Here is a 21,053-nt window from a genome sequence, read left to right as displayed (position 1 = left end):
TATTTGAACTTCATAGAAGTTTTCATATTATTGTGTTATTTATTTTTTACTCTGTCCTGTGGCATTCACTTTTGTCTTTTTTCTTATCTCACCTTTGGATTCACTATTGTCAAAGATTGTGCACTCTCAAAGTTAGCGCTGCACTTGTTACATTTTTATAGTTTTTTTCACAAGTTTGTCTCTTGTAGTGCTGGCTGCTTTTTGCTATATAAGTTTAACACAAAGCGCGGTTTCTGTACCACTTACGAACCCAAACACTATTCAAAATAAGATTAATTATTAGAAATGGAAAAAATAGTACAAATTTTATTATATAAAAAAAAAAGAAAATGTTAATAAAAAAGATTAATAAATTATCAGCTAAATGCCTCCACTCAAATGTTGATCAAAATAGAGCTGCTGGATGAACGTGACCTAATACCCCTCTACGGACCAAAGTGTTAGATATACACCTTGCCAATAAATAACCTATTAAACCCCAGTATGGAATCCAAATCAGGGAAAATAGCACACCTATAAGGTGTCCCTAGTTATAAATAATTATATAAGGGCTATATCTTAATAGCCTAAACCCCTAGTGGGTGACAATTTAGATGTCACAACCCAAATTTATTCTAAATTGTGTAAATATACCATAATTATTCAATAAGTGATTAGGACCAGTAACCCTCCAAAACTATCATAAAGATAAACTCTAATAGTGGATTAAATACCTATATAGAATCCAAATCAGGGAATTGACACGCCGTAAGGCCTCGTACAAACGATAGGTTAACCAGAGGACAACGGTCTGAAGGACCGTTGTCCTAGGTTAACCTATGAAGCTGACTGATGGTCCGTCGTGCCTACACACCATCAGTTAAAAAAATGATCATGTCAGAACGCGGTGACGTAAAACACAACGACGTGCTGAAAAAAACCGAAGTTCAATGCTTCCAAGCATGCGTCGACTTGATTCTGAGCATGCATGGATTTTTAACCAATGAACGTGCCTACTAACGATCGTTTTTTTTTCCATCGGTTAGGAATCCATAGGTTAATTTTAAAGCAGGTTGTTGTTTTTTTTTAAACCTAAGGTTAAATAACCTATGGGGCCTACACAAGATTGGTTTGGACCCATGAAAACGGTCCATCAGATCGCTGTCCTCTGGTTAACCTATTGTGTGTACGAGGCCTTAGGCGTCCCTGATTAGAAAAATGTCCAGGTTAATATAAAAATACATTTAAATACATTTTTCGAAATAACCTAAAAACCTTAAGTGGGTGACAATTGAAATAACCTACTAAACCCAAATTATTATTAATTAAATAGGGAACGTTTAAGTGAAAAATAATAATTAAATTAATAATTAAATAGATAACCCCCACACCTCATATGAGTAAAAAATTATATTATAAATTATATAACAAAATATGAATAGAATAAATTAATAAAGTGATTTTTTGACCTGCACACGTGACTCAGATCAAGTATACACCAATAGCTGTCATGAATTATCTATAAAGGCATTCACGTCAACATCTATATTCAACCCATAGTGGGCATATGTCTTTAGCTTACGGATCCAGGACATTTCTAATTTAGATATTTCCCTCACTAGTGAACTGCCCCTCCAGTGAGGGCTATACTTATCAATGCCCAAAAAAATGGTCTTGGAAGGGTCTCTATTCATTGCAAGCAAATAATGCTTAGACACTGAGTGGTTCTTAAATCCAATTTTGATATTGGTAATGTGTTCGATGAGACGGACATGCAGGGGGTGTTTTGTCCTCCCTACATATTGGTCCTCCCTCAGTTGCCAGACATTTACAGAGTGTTGTTGTAGGGGGAATGCTACTCTGGGGTAAACATGACACTGTCCCAACTTTTTTGAGACATGTTGCTGCCGTCAATCTCAAAATTACCTTATTTTTTCCTAAAATGGTCCATTTTCTCAGTTTAAACATTTGATATGCTTTCTATTTTAGATTGTGAATAAAATATGGGTTTATAAGAATTGCAAATTACTGCATCTTGTTTTATGTAAATTATTTTTTACACAGCGTCCCAGCTTTTTTTAAATTGGGGTTGTATGACTGAGTCCACGTTCAAACTAGACAGAGCACAGCCTCCAAGTAAGCCTTCTCTGCGGAGATGTGTTTTACACTTACGGAAAAAAGTTCTTCAGTCACAACATCAGGGTTGCAATGGCAATACAGTAGTTATTTTTGACAATCTAATGTAACCTTACTTGAAAAATCGCCTTTCAGGCTGTGAATGCTGCCTGCCTGCTGATCATCTGTTCAAGTAACATCCCAGATTACCTGCATGCCTTGCACCTTCTAATTTGCTTGTTTCTTTGGTTTACTTTCCATTTCTAAGGACTACAAATCCCATGGTATGTTGTTGCCTTCAGGCAGTGACTCCTGTACTGACCCTGACTCCTGAAACTCTTCCTCTCAGCACCTCTGTAGTTCAGAAGGCAGGCTCTGTTAAATGTGTGACACAGCAATGCCTACTCACAGGGCATAGTGAATGGATGTCACAGAATTTAAGAAAGTAAATGTGTGGGGATCTTCACATAAGTTCTGGTAAATTTATAAACTTTAAGAAACAAATTCAAATTAATAGGAGCAATGTGGAAATAATTAAATATATGTGGAAATTGATACATGATTTTCAATTTTTACCATGGATATGCTTTACTTCAATGTTCGGTATAAAAATGAACAGTAAAATGTTGGTAGAAATAACAGCAAATCAGCAAATAAAAGTGTCTAGCTACTGTGGCATTAAAATCAAAGAAAACAATAAGGCCACATCAATAATGTTACACACATGATTATTATGCTTGTTTTCTCATACAGTGAACAAATCTGACCTCATAGCCAGTTTAGAACTATTATTTCCTATATTTTAAGGACAAGTGTTTAGTATTAAACAGAACCAGGATTGCACAATGTAGAGCTTACCCAAATTCCTCTTTGCGCAATAGACAGGTGTCTGTGATGTCAGGTGCACAGGTCAGAGCCAATTTGTCTCATGATTGGTCAAGACATCTTTGAACTGTATATCTAAAAGGTGCTTGCTTCTTGTCAGAGAAGACAGAGTACTAACAGAACAAAGCACTGAACCAACAAAATAGCACTAATGAAATTTTCATGCACTTCAGTAACCCCCTAAGGTAGGGTTCAGTAAGTGCAAGCCTAATAGTTAAAGTCAAATACATGTGGGCTTTTTTCTCTAAAATCTGTCTAACCTAATACAGAAAAAAAACAAATATAGTGAGTATGCAATTATGTTTGTTTCATTACTGTGTTTTTGAAGGAAGAGTGTTTTTTAACTTGCCCTTGATGCCCTGGATGTGAGGCACAACAGAATGTCCTTAAAGCGGAGTTCCACCCATTTTTTACATTTGCAATGCATCTTATGACCAATGCAAATGCTCTTACAAATGGCAATTGTTTTTTGTTTTTTTTGTAAATACCCTTTTGCCTGTATTCCAAGCAGCACTTCTGACTGTGGCCATCTAGGTGATATTGTCACTAGGCGATTTGCAAAGACTCCTGGGATAGCGGCATCATGTATCCCAGGAGTCCATGCAAATCGCCTAGTGACGAAATCTCACATTATTTCCAGAGAGCGCCATGCATTACTGCGCAGGCACGAGACCAAAAGGTGCCTACTGGGTAGCCAACTGCACCGAAATCCAAGAAAAGAAGGAGAAGAGGGCTTGAGCTGCCCACAGCTGACTTGCCTGCTTCTGAGATCTGGTTAGTAATCAACATTTTTACATAAACTACAATGACCACACATATGACATGTTCTAAATGTTGCTGTATATGTTTAGACAAGTACTGTGGGGTGTTTAAAAAAAAGTATTTGGGGCACTGGAACTTTGCTTTAAGTACCTTCCATACTATAACTGTAAATAGGAGTTATGGCCTAATTGTTTAACTAATGTATTTTAAGGAACAACTGTGTGCTATTATGCATGCACTATTAATGCAACATTTAAACTGTGTATGAGAAATTGCCTTCTTCTGTGAAAGTTTTGGGGCCCCGTTTATAAAGCAGCAGCATGATCTTACATCACCTGCCAAAGTCATGTGAATGGCTTCTCCTCAATTTACTGAATTCTCTCTTCAGTAATAACCAGAGAGAACTCTGTTGGACCCCACTGTCTGCATTTTATGAATGGAACGTAAAAATGAAGGCATAGGCCCAGATTCACAGAGAGCAGGGCGCACATTACGCCGCCGTAGAGCAAACACTGTACACTACGCCAACGCAGCGCAGAGAGGCAAGCATTGCATTCAGCAAGCCAGTGCTCCCAACGCTGCGCCAGTGTGGCGTGGGTTTCGAAGGCGCACGTCGGCGTAGGTGGAAGTGGGCGTGAACCCATGCAAATGAGGCGTGACCCCATGCAAATGATGGGCCGAGCGCCAGACAGGTACGTATCACGAACTGCGCATGTGCCGTGACGTGGATGCACCCCCATGCGCCTGCTCACAACCACGCTGGCAAAACTGCCTAAGCTATGCCGGATCACTGCGTACGCCGTGAACATAACGTGTGCCCAGCCAGACACACGTCCTACCCACAATACGCCGGCTTGTGTTCCCTGGTGCAGACCTGTGCATGTCTGTTGCCGGGTTGCACCTCCTTTATGGGGAATAACTTTACGCCGGACGTAAAACTTACGCGCATCTCGCGTAGCATGCGCCGGGCACACGCACGTTCGTGAATCACCGTATTTCCCTCATTTGCATATTTGAATGGCTAAACAATGGGAGCGGCACCATGCGCCCAGCCTAAATGTGCACCCACCCTACGCTGGCGTGAGCAAGCTACGTCGGCGGGTGTAGCCTGGTTTTAGGCGCATGTCTGTTTGCACTTACGTCGGCGTAACTTGTTATACGTAAGTGCTTTGTGAATCTGGGCCATAGTGTGAATTAAACACTGCAGTATCCAGAATGGAGTAGATAGCGCATCCGCCCTTGCTATAAGTAAGTGTTGTGACCTGGAAAGATCTTCCACCCTACATGTCAATATTCTTGGGATGTGGTCCACAATCAGTATAGTCAGCTAGTTGCGGCAAATCTTTTTCATTATTTTATTTCACAAATGGTTACACCAGGGAACAGGAAGCTACAAGAAAAGATGCAGTACCAGTATCTGATTAATGGTTAAGCCAACCAAAAAAGGCTATATTGCCATTGTACTACAGTACTGGAGTCTATGGGCCAGATTCAGGTACAAATGCGGCGGCGTAATGTATCGTCTTTACGTTATACCGCCGCAAGTTTTCAGCGCAAGTGCCTGATTCACCAAGCACTTGCGTGTAAACTTTCGGCGGCGTAGCGTAAAGCCATCCGGCGCAAGCCCGCCTAATTCAAATGGGGCGTGTACCATTTAAATTAGGCGCGTTCCCGCGCCGAACGTTCTGCGCATGCTCCGTTTGGAAATTTCCCGCCGTGCTTTGCACGAAATTATGGCGCCCTGACGTGTTTGTGAATGGCGACGTGCGTAACGTACTTACGCCGATTTTTTTTTTTTTAAATTTGACGTGGGAACGACGGCCATACTTTAACATGGCTGGTGTAAAGTTAAGCCATGAAAAAGCAGGCTTAACTTTGCGACGGGAAAAAATGACTTGCGACGACGTAACGCACGCGAGTACCTTCGTGGATCGCCGTAAAAGCTAATTTGCATACCCAACGCTGGAAAACGACGCAAACTCCAACCAGCGGCGGCCGAAGTATTGCAGCCTAAGATCCGAAGGCGTACGAAGCCCTAAGCCTGTCGGATCTTAGCCAAATGCTGTTGTATCTTGTTTGTGAATCACAAATTAAGATACTCCGGCGTATTTCTTCTGTGAATCTGGCCCAATGTGCATATAGCGGCCAGCCAGTCAGAAAGCTGAGGTGACTTAGCAAACAGTGGGTGATGGAAGGCCCTAGTAGTGAATCGTTAGTCTGGTTGAAAAAATACAAAAAGTCCATCTAGTTCAACTAATAAAAAGGGGAAAATTAAACAAAACTAAAAAATTGACAGTTGATCCAGAGGAAGACAAAAAACCCCAGCAAAGCATGATCCACTTTGCTCCAGCAGAGGAAACATTCCTTACTGATCCCCCTTGAAGGATTATCCCTGGATTAACTTTACCTATAAATGTTAGTGTCCAGTTATTTTATGTAGCTTTAGGAAATAACCCATGCCTTTTTTAACCATTCCAATACAGGGTACTTTCACCCCCTTCCTGCCCAGGCAATTTTTCAGTTTTCAACGCTTTCGCATTTTGAATGACAATTGCGTAGTCATGCAACACTGTACCTATACAACATTTGTATCTGTTTTACCCTTAAATAGAGCTTTATTTTGGTCTTATTTGATCACCACTGGGTTTTAAATTTTTTGCTAAACAAATAAAAAAACACTGAAAATTGTGGGGGGGGAAAAGTTTTTTCTGTGTCTGTTATAAAATGTTGTTAATAAGTAAGTTTTATCCTTCACTGACAAGCACTGATAAGGCTGCACTGACGAGCACTGATGAGGCGGCACTGATGAGATGGCAGTGATGGGCACTGATGCAGCACTGGTGGGCACTGATAGGCGGCACTGATGGGCACTGATAGGTGGCACTGACGGGCACTCATAGGTGGCTCCTATGGGCACTGATGGGCTCAGATAGGCCACACTGATGGGCATTAATTGGCAATTATTGGTGGCACTGATGGGCACTGATAGATGGCACTGATAGGCAGCACTGATGAGGAGGCACGGACAGGAATTACTGATGGGCACTGAATGGCATTCCTAGTGGGCACTGATTGGTATCCTCGATGGGCACGGTTTGGCATCCCTGGTGGGCACGGGTTGGCATCCCTGGTGGGCTCTAGCGGGCATCCTTGATGGGGCTGCACTGATAATCAATGAGCTGATTATTAGCACAGATCCACCCCCCTGTCAGGAGAGCCACTGATGGGCTTTCCTCTACTTGCGCCTTGTTGGTGCAAATAGAGGAAAAGATGATAAATGGCACTTCTTGGTTATGATGTAACCAACTGTGATTGGACACAGCTTATTACATGGTAAAGAGCCTACGTCATAGGCTCTTTACCTGGATCAAAGATGCGGTGTGTCAGAGCAGCACACTGCACCACTGATAGGTACACAAGCGTCCTGCTGGATGTCATATGATGCCCAGTCAGGATAACACAACCACCCTTCGGCCATCATTTTGCATAAGGCAGGCTGGAAATGGTTAAAGCAACTAGCTCATGAGGAAGTCTAATCTTCATTTTCACAGCTCTTACTGTGAAGAAGCCTTTCCATATTTGGATATTAAATCTCCATTCCTTCATACGTAAAGGGTGCCCCCTTGTCTGCCGTGATGTCTTAAAAGATGAAGTAAACTTCCTCTGCTTACATTTACCTATAATAAGGCTTACCTATAGGTAGTAAAAATATCTCCTAAATGTGCACCGTCACAGCAGGGGCAAAATGATATCTCTCTCTCTCTGGAGTCCATAACTCTCTTAATACAAGAAGGGATTTTGCCCGCTTTGGAAACCGCAGCTTGGCATTACATGCCATTATTAAATTTATGATGTACCAGAACACCGAGATCTTTCTCCACTATTGATACCCCCAGTTGTACTCACCCTAGTATGTATGATGCATGCATATTCTTACACCCTATCTGCATAACTTTTACATTTATCAACATTAAACCTCATTTACCACAATTGAGGTTGAGGTTGGCTTGTAAGTTAGAGACAATCTGTAAGGAAATTATTCCACTGCATAACTTGGTGTCATCTGCAAAGATTGAAATTGTACTTTTAACCTCAGACCCTATATAATTTATAAAGATATTAAAAAGTAAGGGTCCCAGCACGGAACCATGGGGTACACCACTAATAACCTAGTCCTAGACTATTCAACTTGTGTTCTTGTGTTCCTTCCCTAGTGATCAGTACCCCAATCTAGATCCAAGTTGTGGTATGGGGTGGATGTCACGGAAGAGGGAGAGGAGCCTCGAGGGAATAGAAAACCCAGGTTATGTACAGAGTCAAGCTTCCTGGGATTCAGGTTTAATCACAAGTGGAGTAAACAGTTAAACATACAGTACAGTTCAGCGTCACTTAGCTTGTGGAGTCCGGTGCACATCAAGCGTCACCGGCTCGGAAATGCTGTAGAGAGAGATAGCGAGAAGTGACATAGGAATTATTACCTGTCGTGTACAATGAATAAGGTTAAAATACCTGTGCCAAGGAATCTAAGAATTAAACAACTGTATGTGTGGAGAAGTGTTGTTCATTACGGAGAGTGCCAGATCAACACTGTACACGTGTTTGGGCATATGCCTCTGGCAGCCTGCAAGAGTATGAACACACACTCCTCACTATCCCTAAATGGGCACCACCCACAGGCCTACTATGTTCCAGTACAATATGATTAGATAGAGCTTAGAATGTTTCAATTTTGAAAGACTGGTAGTTTCACAAGAAGTGTAATGGCCGATATAGAAATATTGGGCCAGATCCACAAAAACCTGACGTAACTTAAAAAATCCAATTTAAGTTACACTGCCTTAAAGTTTCTACCTAAGTGCCTGATCCACAAAGCACTTATCTAGAAATTTCAGGCTGTGTAACTAAAATTCCGCCGGCGCAAGGCGTTCCTATTCAAATGGGGCGAGTCCCATTTAAATGAGGCGCGCTCCCGCGCCGGCCGTACTGCGCATGCGCGAAGTTACGTTACGCCGAGTTTTTGAGGATCGCGACGGCTTAAAGTTGCGTCGGGGAAAAAAAAATGACAGCGGCATGCATTCCTGAGGGAGAACTCCATGCCAATTTTCAAAGAAAAAAAACGGCATGGGTTCCCCCCCCAGGAGCATACCAGGCCCTTAGGTCTGGCATGGGTTGTAAGGAGACCCCCCCACGCCGAAAAATTGACGTAGGGGGTCCCCCTACAATCCATACCAGACCCGTATCCAAAGCACGCTACCCGGCCGGCCAGGAAAGGAGTGGGGACGAGCGAGCGCCCCCCCCCTCCTGAGCCGTGCCAGGCCGCGTGCCCTCAACATGGGGGGGTTGGGTGCTCTGGGGCAGGGGGGCGCACTGCGGGCCCCCCCACCCCAGAGCACCCTGTCCCCATGTTGAGGACAGGACCTCTTCCCGACAACCCTTGCCATTGGTTGTCGGGGTCTGCGGGCGGAGGCTTATCGGAATCTGGGAGTCCCCTTTAATAAGGGGGCCCCCAGATACCGGCCCCCCACCCTAAGTGAATGGATATGGGGTACATCGTACCCCTATCCATTCACCTGGAGGCAAAAAGTAAAAGTTAATAAACACACAACACAAGGCTTTTTAAAATATTTTATTATTCTGCTCCGGACGCCCCCCCTGTCTTCGTTATTAGCTCAATTACCAGGGGGGGCTTCTTCTTCCACTCTCCGGGGGTCTTCCGCTCTCCGGGGGTCTTCCGCACTCCGGGGGGGCTTCTCCGGACTCCGGGGGGCTTCTTCCATCTTCTCCCCTCTTCCGCTCTTGACTCGGCGAACCCCGGTTCTTGTGCAGCTGTCCGGTGCCTTCTTCTTCAGCGCTGGCTGCCTGCTATGTTTGTGTGTTAGCTCGATTTCAAACAGGCAGCCGGCGCGGTCTTCTGTGACTTCAGGGTCTTCTGTTCTTCTCCCCTCTTCCGATGTTGACTCGTCGCCTGTTGTCGCTGTAATGATGGAAGCGCGCCTTGCATCACATTTATATAGGCATCACCGTCCCATCATGCTCCGGTAGGTACCCATGTGGTGGGTGCCTACCCACGTGCACCCACCACGTGGGTACCTACCGGAGCATGATGGGACGGTGATGCCTATATAAATGGGATGCAAGGCGCGCTTCCATCATTACAGCGACAACAGGCGACGAGGCAACATCGGAAGACCAGAAGACCCTGGCGTCACAGAAGACCGCGCCGGCTGCCTGTTTGAAATCGAGCTAACACACAAACATAGCAGGCAGCCAGCGCTGAAGAAGGCGGCACCGGAGAGCTGCAGAAGAACCGGGGTTCGCCGAGTCAAGAGCGGAAGAGGGGAGAAGATGGAAGAAGCCCCCCGGAGTCCGGAGAAGCCCCCCCGGAGTCCGGAGAAGCCCCCCCGGAGAGCGGAAGACCCCCGGAGAGCGGAAGACCCCCGGAGAGTGGAAGAAGAAGCCCCCCCTGGTAAAAGAGCTAATAACGAAGACAGGGGGGCGTCCGGAGCAGAATAATAAAATATTTTAAAAAGCCTTGTGTTGTGTGTTTATTAACTTTTACTTTTTGCCTCCAGGTGAATGGATAGGGGTACGATGTACCCCATATCCATTCACTTAGGGTGGGGGGCCGGTATCTGGGGGCCCCCTTATTAAAGGGGACTCCCAGATTCCGATAAGCCCCCGCCCGCATACCCCGACAACCAATGGCAAGGGTTGTCGGGAAGAGGTCCTGTCCTCATCAACATGGGGACAGGGTGCTCTGGGGTGGGGGGGCCCGCAGTGCGCCCCCCTGCCCCAGAGCACCCAACCCCCCCATGTTGAGGGCATGCGGCCTGGCACGGCTCAGGAGGGGGGGGGGGCGCTCGCTCGTCCCCACTCCCTTCCTGGCTGGCCGGGTAGCGTGCTTTGGATACGGGTCTGGTATGGATTGTAGGGGACCCCCTACGTCGATTTTTCGGCGTAGGGGGGGTCCCCTTACAACCCATACCAGACCTAAGGGCCTGGTATGCTCCTGGGGGGGAACCCATGCCGGTTTTGTTTTTTACAAATTGACGTGGAGTTCTCCCTCGGGAAAGCATACCAAATGCCGTCGCTGGAATGGGCCTTTACAAGGTGTGACTAACTTTACACTTTGTAAAACGAGCCCTAATTTTACACTTGCAAAATAACACTTACGGCGCAAAAAGGAAGCTAGAAAGCTTTGTGGATCGCCTTAAGTGCTAATTTGCATACTAGCAACGGCATTTCGACTCGAAATGCCCCCAGCGGCGGATGCGGTACTGCATCCTAAAATTAGGCAGTGTAATTCAATTACACATGCCGGATCTTCTGTCTAACTTTGGAAAAAGCCTTTTGAGGATCGTTTCCAAAGTTACACACAGACTGAACAGCAGTTAAGTCGGAGTATCTCTTTTGAGGATCTGGCCCATTGTTCTCATGAAGCTAAACAGCTAAACACTGATTTTAACTTGTTGCGATTGTTTATTGTTTCTTAGGGCCCTTTCACACGTACGGACTAACGGTCCGTTTATTACAAGTCCGTTTTTCTTCCGTCCGGCGGAACGGATCGGATAAATACGGACACGCGGTCCGTATTCATCTGATTCCCCATTTGGGAGAGCGGAGGAGAGACAGGGTGGTCTCTGCACTGTGTGTGGGGACCGCCCTGTCCGCCGACAGCTCAGCGGGGATTAACGGAGGAATCCCCGCTGAGCCAAACGGGCTAACGGAGCGGATCAATACGGATCCGCTCCGTGTCAAAGAGCCCTTATATTTTGTTTTGTCCAGTCAGTACTACTCAAAAATATATTTCAACCTCCCTGAAACCTTTTTCTGAACTTTTCTCCTGATGACCCACTCACCATTTCTTTGTCAAGAACAACAGTAACACTGTCATCTCTAGGTCACAACGTAGCATTGCACAAAAAATGGAACAAGGAGGAGCAATTGCAATGCCATCAACTAGTATTGTACTTCTCTAGTCATACAGATTATCAAACTGTTTTTATAGGACAATGACCTATTGTACTGTGCCACATATGCTTTTCATACAGTCATTTAAAGACATCAGCGTTAAAATAACAGTGTTGTAAGTTTTCAGAGGTGAAATGGTTAAGCTCCCTGCAGTTCGAACATTACGTGTCTAAACCACATTCCTTCAGAGAATAAGCCATGTATTCTGGAAAGCACTATCTTATTCTGACATCTTCACACATTCAGACCTTAAGGGCTATTGCAAGATCTGCCAAGGTGGAATGTCAACTTTGAAGAACTTTAGTGTGATATTAGTACTGAAAACATTATTGTGAGTGGATTAGTATCTTGGAATGCCCATGAGTCACAGATGCATTGGGAGAATATATAGATGGCAGTGCTTCCGGTTTCCAGCATAATGCTCCATGCTGAACACTGATGTGCTGTCATTAACTGATTATTAAGCCTTCACTTCATCACATATTTTTACCTTTGTCACAACTGTTAATACAGTCAGCACACTCACTGTGACTGCTGAATTCATAGGAACAATTCTATTTTTGTCCCACTGCTACAAGAGAAATGCAAAGTAGTAACACACAATCACAGTGGTTTCATTATAAATCTGTAAACACCACATAAAGTGATGTCATTGTTAAAATGCAGGGCCAGAACAAAGGGTAGGGGCGGGAGGGGTAGCTGACCTGGGCACAAAGGTTTACTGTAGGGTCGGGGGCACCTTTCTTCTGTTACAGTGGCAGCCCATCCATACGGGGTGCAGGAGGGCGCAGAAAAGGAGGAGGGAGGAGACACAGGGAAGCCGCCACCTAAATGGGGTAGTTCCGGAGCTGGAGACCGGCGAACTGGGGGGGGGTGGCAGCGAGTGTATTGCTGTCCCCCTAAAACATACACCACCAGCCTCCTCTGTTCTGTTACAAGGCTGACAGGTGTAGTGATGGCGGCAGTGACTTTGACTGCTTGCCCCTAAGCTTGCACATCATGAATATGGGGGAGGGGCACAGTTTGGCACCCTTGCCCTGGATGCTGGGTTTTGTTTTACTAGTGTTGACATTCCCGTCAAGTTCCAATTGCTAAATTAAAGAAATAGCCAGCACCCTTAGGACCAATTCACATAAAAAAACACACAGGAACATGCTTGCGTTACCAAAAAGTAGTGCATGTGCAATAATAAATTATGTCCACAGGCAGACTTCCTCTCCTATGTCAGATAACGAGTCAGCTAGCAGTTCACTTACATACAATGAATAAACTGAAAAGCGTTTAAAGCCTTTACAGGTTGCCACTTTTTTTTACAGAAGAGGTCTAGTGCTAGAATTACTGCATATGATTTGATGTTCGGGGTGATACCTCACATGTGGGGCGATCGCTGTTTGCATGCATGTGTGACCAACGCATGCATTCGCCTTTGCGATGTATAATATATACATTATACTATATTATATTTATATTTTAAACTGTTGCTTTTATTTTTATTTTATTTTTATAATTTTTATTGCTGTCACAAGAAATGTAAACATCCCTTGTGACAGCAATAGGCACGTGATATGTACTCTAATGGAGGGATCTGTGGTCAAAAAGACCCCAAATCCCTCCTATGCATTTAAAAGCATTCAAAACACCAAGATCTGTGTTTTTAAAAAAATGTTATCTTGTTAAAAATGGCGCAGATGACATTCGGACGAAACGGATGTGGTTTCATTTCATCGCTTCTAGGTTACCGGCAAACTTGTCAGCCGGTTGTTCGGGTCTCCTGATGGGATGGAAGAGCCAAAGCAGGCCATTTAAAGTCGTGGGAGGGGAGGACGTCCCCTGCTGCAGCTTGTAACAGCAATCAAGTGGCTAGTTAGCTGATTGCTCTTAAAAGCGAGCCGACTGCTTGCAGCTGCCTACATCATGCCTCTACAACCACTTGAAAGCAAGCGACGTAGTGATACGTTGATTGGTGGCAAGTGAATATACAATGATATATAAAATATAAAGTGATATAACAAAATAGTGACTGCCATGCTCTGACAAAAACACAATAAATGTAATTGAAAAACCGAATGAAAACCTAAAAGGCAAATGCAAACTATATCCCAAAAAGTGTTTGGGGTGTCGTTACATTGACACCCACTGCAGATTGCATGCTTCCTCAAGGCCCCTCTGCACATAATTGTCCCTGCCTCTAGACTAGCCTTTTTCAACCAGGGTGCCTAATGCCGCGTACACACCATCACTTTATGTGATGAAAAAAAAACGACGTTTTAAATCATAAAATAAAACAACGTTTTTGAAACTTCATTTTCAAAAACGACGTTGTCTACACACCATCGTTTTTTCAAAATGCTCTAACAAAGCGTGGTTACGTTCAGCACTATTTTCCATTGAAGCTAGCTTCATAACTTGCTTCTGAGCATGCGCTGGGTTTAAAAACGTCGTTTTGTCCACACACTATAATTTTAATTGACACCAAAAAACGACGTTTTGAAAAACGACAAAAAAAATTTAAGCATGCTTCAATTTTTTTTTGTCGTTTTTCACAAGACATAAAACGACGTTTTCCCCCACACACGGTCATTTTAATTGACGTTTTTCAAAACGTCGTTTTTTTTTCATCACATAAAGAGATGGTGTGTACGCGGCATTAAGGTTTCTTCAGTGGTGCCTTGGCAAAATGCCTACAAATTTATAAAAAAATTGTATAAAAGCCAGCAGCTGGATCAAACCTGTCTTTAAGTTACACAAAGCCACAGGTTTTCATTATGCACCATTATGACTTTCTAGACACTGGTATCCTAACTACCAATGACATCATCAGTTAATATGGAGGATGTTTGTCACCTCCACATTATCCTTGTTTTACCTTCCTGCGCTCCTCTCCTTCAGCACTTGGGTGACATTAGCTGACCGATAGAGAGAAATTGAGGGAGAAGAGAAACATTGGAATACTAGTCAGTACCAGTGTGCAAAAGTGTATTTGCTTTGGAAGAATAAATCACCTCTATGGTTGGGTGTCCTACACGTGGATGTTGCTGCATTTTGTAAAGCTTTTAGAACAGCTTTTTACATTTTAGAATGGGGTGCCTCAAAACTCTCCATAATTTTAAAGGGTGCCTTGAGATTGTCAATCATTTTTAAGGGTGACTTGACTGAAATAAGGTTGAGAAACACTGCTCTAGACTAACCAAGCATCCATCCTAGGACGTGCACAGCTATTAACAGATTAAAGGCAGGTATGCTTGAAGGTAACTAATTCCTCATTAAAGATGCAAAGACACACCAAGGCAGTATGAGTATGAAAAAACGGATTGCTGGCTATTACTTTAATTTGGATTGATAAAGTGCCACTGTTGACCATGCACCCCTCTATATTGACTTTGGGGGAAAGTGTGAGACAGGATGTTGAATGTTAAGTTGGAAATACTGTTGATTAGAGTTGAGCGAACCCGAACTGTAAAGTTCGGGTTCGGAATGGACTTTGGGTTTTTCCCGAACCCGGACCCGAACCCGAATAATTGGAAAATGTTACGTATGAGAGGCAGTATAGCTCAGGTACTTTGAGAGTACATGTAGTAATACACAATTTGTAGTGGCAACTATAGTTATGTATGAGAGGCAGTATAGCTCAGGTACTTTGAGAGTACATGTAGTAATACACAAGTTGTAGTGGCAACTAATAGTTACGTATGAGAGGCAGTATTGCTCAGGTACTTTGAGAGTACATGTAATAATTAGAAGATGTAGCAATAACTAATAGTTACTTATGAGAAGTGAATAAAGCTCAGGGTATTAGAGTGTAGATGTCCCTTTAAGATATTCCTTAGGAGACAGTCCTTTAGCACAACAGTATATCCTAAATGTTGATAGTCAGAAGGCATGATAAACAATAGCAATTGTTTAGCTGGCACATAAGTAGCAGATGTTGCTATAGCACTACAAGTAATACAATAGCTACTTATCCGTTTTGCAGGCTTCAGTATAGGCAATAGGGATTCTGTGGTGAAGGATGTTCAGCAAGGAAGTCTCTAAAGGTTGTCCCCAGCAATGGCTCCTAGTTGCAATAACTGCAGATGACACTAAAGGAGTAGTTGAGGCTGAAGCGATCTTCCGGCATGGGGAGCGATGACACCCTTCTCTGTAGCGTGGCCGAGCTACGACTGACAATAATAGAACGAGGCTTGTGTCTAAGCTGAGTGCCTTTATAGGCCAGTAACCAGCTGTAGTGCATCGCACTTAGTCTGAAAGAAGCGCCGTTCGCCGGCGCACTTCCGCATTGCAGGGTGGAACGCAAGGGGCGCCGCACGATGATGTCATCGCGCGGATGCCCTAATGCGTTCCAGGCCGGAACGCAAGCAGGAAGTAACAGGCGCTCGGAGCACCTGTTACACAGGTATAGGGATCATTCAGTCCAGGCGCTGCCTACTGCTAATTTCCCAGGCCAGGAATGTAAATGGTGGAGGGAAGGCCGGAATGTGAAGTTCTGCCTGGCACAGGATGCCCTCTACCTCTATTCCCATGGTGAGAATTGTGGTTTCTCCATTATGGCTCCTGTGTCTTAGGCCTATGGAATCCAGATCCGATGATCTTGTAGCAGCATAGTCCACCACTGGAGGGAGAACCAAATCATGACTCATGCATTTTCAGGATGTTGATTCAGAGACAACATTTCTCCGTTATTCAAGTCCTAGGTAAAGTTGAGCGGACACCTGGATGTTTGGGTTCGACGGGTTCGGCCGAACTTCAGAAAAAAGTCCGGGTTCGGGACCCAAACTTGACCCGAACTTGACCCCGAACCCGAACCCCATTGAAGTCAATGGGGACCCGGACTTTTGACTACTAAAATGTCTCTAAAAAAACGAATGGAAAGGGCTAGAAGGCTGCAAATGGCAGCAAAATGTTGGTAAGAGCATGGCAAGTACTCTGCAAATAAATGTGGATAGGGAAATAACTTAAAATAACATAAAAAATAAAAAAAATAAAAAAATAATCTTGACCTAGGAGGACGAGGTCAGGGTTAGGGTTAGGGTTTATCTCACAAGTACAGATATGGAGGAAACACTGCAAAAACTGGAGGAAACACTGCAAAATATTTTTTTTTGCCCTAAATGGGTGTTTTTTGAATAGAACAATAGAAAAACAGTAGCTAAAGTGTTTATCTCACACGTACAGATATGGAGGAAACACTGAGAAACACTGGAGGAAACACTGCAAAATATATATTTTTGCCCTAAATGGGTGTTTTTTGAATAGAACAATAGAAGAACACCAGCTAAAGTGTTTATCTCACACCTACAGATATGGAGGAAACACTGAGAAACACTGGAGGAAACACTGCAAATTTTGTATTTTTTTCCCTAAATGGATGTTTTTTGAATAGCACAATAGAAGAAAAGTATATAAAGGGTGTATCTCACAGTAACATATGCAGTGCTGGTGTAATATGCAGAGTATCTCACAGGAACATATGCAGTGCAGTTGCAATATGCAGAGTATCTCACAGGAACATATGCAGTGCTGGTGCAATATGCAGAGTATCTCACAGGAACATATGCAGTGCTGGTGCAATATGCAGAGTATCTCACAGGAACATATGCAGTGCTGGTGTAATATGCAGAGTATCTCACAGGAACATATGCAGTGCTGGTGTAATATGCAGAGTATCTCACAGGAACATATGCAATGCTGCTGCAATTTGATTTGTGAAGCATGACTGACTCCTATATATTTCTCTCCCTATAAGAACAATCTGGAACCTTTCCTTAAAGTATCTAATGCAGAGTATCTCACAGGAACATATGCAGCACTGGTGTAATATGATTTCTGAAGCAGGACTGACTCACAGGAACATACAGTATGCAGCGCTGGTGTAATATGATTTCTGTAGCAGGACAGTCTGACTCCTATCAAATTCTCTCCCTCAGATCAGATCAGCAGCAGCCTTTCCCTACCCTATCTAAAGCAGAGTGACGAGCTATGCTATGTCCCTCTAGCTTATATAGAGTCTGGGTCACATGCTGGGTCACATGCTGCACTGGCCAATCACAGCCATGCCATTAGTAGGCATGGCTGTGATGGCTTCTTAGTCACAGGAATAAAACAAATGGTAATTGGTTGCCCTGCAGCCCGCCATTATATTGCCGAACACCGGACCCGAACCCAAACCCGAACTTACAGCAAATTGCCCGGGTACAAAAAAAAAAACAAAGTCCGTACCGAACTTTACAGTTCGGGTTCGCTCAACCCTAGTCCTAGGCACCGACGGATTCCAAAGCCACCAAGTCAGGGACAACCTGATCCTCGGTGCCAAATGAATTGTTCTGTTCGGGGACTGGACTAGCGTGTCCCAAGACAATAGAATGCTGCATTGTAGGGGCATAGAGTAAAAATGGGCAATTGGGACTACCATAAAAGGAGACTACCATCAGATCCAGGAGCGTAGATCCAAGTACTCATAGACTGAAAAGCATGAGTTTGGTTGTGGAGAGTTTGAAGTGAGCAAGAAGTGTATTCTATGATTTATCTGAACTCAACAGAAGGTCATCTAGGTATCCTACATTGGGGATGCCCATGAGAGAGCAGCAGGACATGTACATGGACTAGCAGAAGAGAGGCTAAATAGCAGGGGACCCACATAAAGGAAATATGTGACATCCTTGATGTCCACTGAAGTCAAGGTTAGAATAAAACTCCTAAAACCATTCTGTCACAGGAAATGCGTTAATAACATCTGGATGCAGAACTCCAGAGATGTCTGTTAATTTGAGCAGTAACAAGTGCTTGGGTGAGCAAATGTCTTGTCAGAATGTTTCCAATCTCCATAGATGAAGACTTGGAACAGCAGGTGCACCAGAAAAGTCTTGGCAGTACACAGGCCAAATGTCGGGTGACATCGGCCGGTTCAATAAAAACCATCTGACATTCGACCCGTGTGTATGACAGCTCAGCCATACATACAGGCAGTCAGTGTGAAACCTTGTATCAATGGATCAAAATAAAGAACATATTTTGGAATGGTGGTGTACCCTGTCCTACTGATCAACTGACAACAATGTTATCAATTTTACATCTTTCCAATTAAAACAATATGTGTTTTCTGACAAGCACGTAGTTACTCTACTAACCTGGACCAGGTACATCTGCTCCATAAGCATTTCCAGCCCATCGACTTGTGTTGGATACAAATGCAGAGCTGGAAATGTACTGTTTGGGAGGTCCTTCATAGTCAACAATTTCATAATATCCAGGGCCTGGAACATTTGGTGTCTTGGGAACTGGTACTGCTGGGGCTGAGAAACAGAGGTAATGTTTCCTCCTGAAATACAACAAAGGTTTCTGTTAGAACTGGCTAGTATGAAAACCATTTTGCGGAACAGAGAAATAACATTTACAACATAATAAAAATCATAATCAATATAATAAAGAAAAATGTTTTCCTCTCTCCTAAAGAAGTGTCCAGAAATTACAATTAAAATGGGCCAGGCCAACTCTTTTTGCACTTGGATTTTTTCTTCACAGATCACAGAGGAATGATATAAACCGATCAAAACAATTAAAGGAACACGTTTGAATCAGAACTCCTGGGATATTGATATGGTCAGTTAAGTAGCAGAGGGGGAGGGGTGTACACAGAGGGGGTTGTTAATCAGTTTCAGCTGCTTTGCTGTTAATTGAAATTAACAACAGGTGCACTAGATGGGCAACAATTGGCGTCCTTTTTTCCCCACAAATAGAGCTTTCTTTTGGTGGTATTTGATCACCTCTGCGGTTTTTATTTTTTGCGCTATAACCAAAAATAGAGCGACAATTTAAAAAAAAAATTAGATTGTTTACTCTTTGCTATAATAAATATCCCCAACAAATATATAAAAAAAAATATTTTTTTCCTCAGTTCAGGCCGATACGTATTCTTCTACATATTTTTGGTAAAAAAATCCCAATAAGAGTTTATTGATTGGTTTGCGCAAAAGTTATAGCGTTTACAAAATAGGGGATAGTTTTATGGCATTTTTATTAATATTTTTTTTTTTACCAGTAATGGAGGCGATCAGCAATTTTTTTTTTTCATGACTGCGACATTATGGCAGACACATCGGACACTTTTGGCACATTTTTGGGACCATTGTCATTTTCACAGCGAAAAGTGCTATACAAATGCACTGATTACTGTGAAAAGGACAATGGCAGTGAAGGGGTTAACCACTAGCGGGTGCTAAAGGGGTTAAGTGTGTCCTATTGTGTGTTTGTTACTGTAGGGGGGCATGGCTGGATGTGTGACGTCACTGATCGTCGTTCCCTATGACAGGGAACAACGGATCAGTGACAAGCCACAGAGAAGAACGGGGAAAGGTTTGTTTACACTTACCTCTCCCCGTTCTTCAGCTCCTGTGACCCGATCGCGGGACACCGGCGGCGATCAGGTCCCGCGGGCACAGTCACAGAGCTCAGGACTAGCTTGCCAGCGCGCCGCCGGCGGCGTGCTTGCGACCCACGGCTGGGCTCTTAAAGGCGACGTACCTGTACATGCTTGTGCCCAGCCGTGCCTTTCTGCCGCCGTATATTGGCGTGAAGGGATCCTTAAGTGGTTAACCTATCAGCAGGACCGGTATCTGCTCCTTTGTGCAAGGAGGAACAGGATGAGCACTGTCAGAGCCTTAAAAAATGACCTCCAGCTTGCCACTGGTGTGAATTTCTCTGACCAAACAATCAGAAACATACTTCAAGGGGGTGGCCTGAGGGCCCGACGTCCTCTAGTGTGTTCTGTGCTCACTGCCGGACCCCATGAAGATCGATTGGCATTTTCCATTGAACACCAGAATTGGCAGGTCCACCATTGGTGCCTCATGCTTTTCACAGAGGAGAGCAGGTTCACCCTGAGCATATGTGACAGACGTGAAAGGGTCTGGAGAAGCCGTAGAGAACTTTATGCTGCCTGTAACATCGTTCAGCATGACCAGTTTGGTGATGGTCTGGGGAGGCATCTCCATGGAGGGACGCACAGACCTCTACAGGCTACACAATGGCACCCTGACTGCCATTAGGTATCGGGATGAAATCCTTGGACCAATTGTAAGACTCTACGCTGGTGCAGTGGGTCCTGGGTTCCTCCTGGTGCATGAAAATGCCCGGCTTCATGTGGCCAGAGCATGCAGCCAGTTCCTGGAGGATGAAGAAATTGATACCATCGAATGGCTCCCACGCTCACCTGACCTAATCCTATAGTTCCTATAAACAAAAAAAGAATGAAAAATTTGAAAAGAACACAATATTTTGTACTTTTTGCTATAATATATATCCCCATTTTTTTTTAAAAAAAGCAAATTTTTTTCTCAGTTTAGGCC

The 21,053-nt window shown here is 43.9% G+C and overlaps 1 protein-coding gene across 1 annotated transcript in view; it reads right to left on the bottom strand.

Moving 5' to 3' along the window:
* Nucleotides 1-21,053, bottom strand: part of STPG1 (sperm tail PG-rich repeat containing 1) — a 129,959-nt gene that overhangs the window by 16,988 nt on the left and 91,918 nt on the right. The window contains exon 8 of the mRNA XM_040337177.1: nucleotides 18,837-19,027. Coding sequence (XP_040193111.1) covers nucleotides 18,837-19,027 — 191 coding nt within the window. The remainder of the gene's footprint in view (nucleotides 1-18,836; nucleotides 19,028-21,053) is intronic.

This window comes from Rana temporaria, chromosome 2 (genome assembly GCF_905171775.1).
Source record: "Rana temporaria chromosome 2, aRanTem1.1, whole genome shotgun sequence".
NCBI classification, from domain to species: Eukaryota; Metazoa; Chordata; class Amphibia; order Anura; family Ranidae; genus Rana; species Rana temporaria.
The sequence above is the reverse complement of the archived record's forward strand: the minus strand, read 5'-3'. Positions and strand labels throughout refer to the sequence as shown.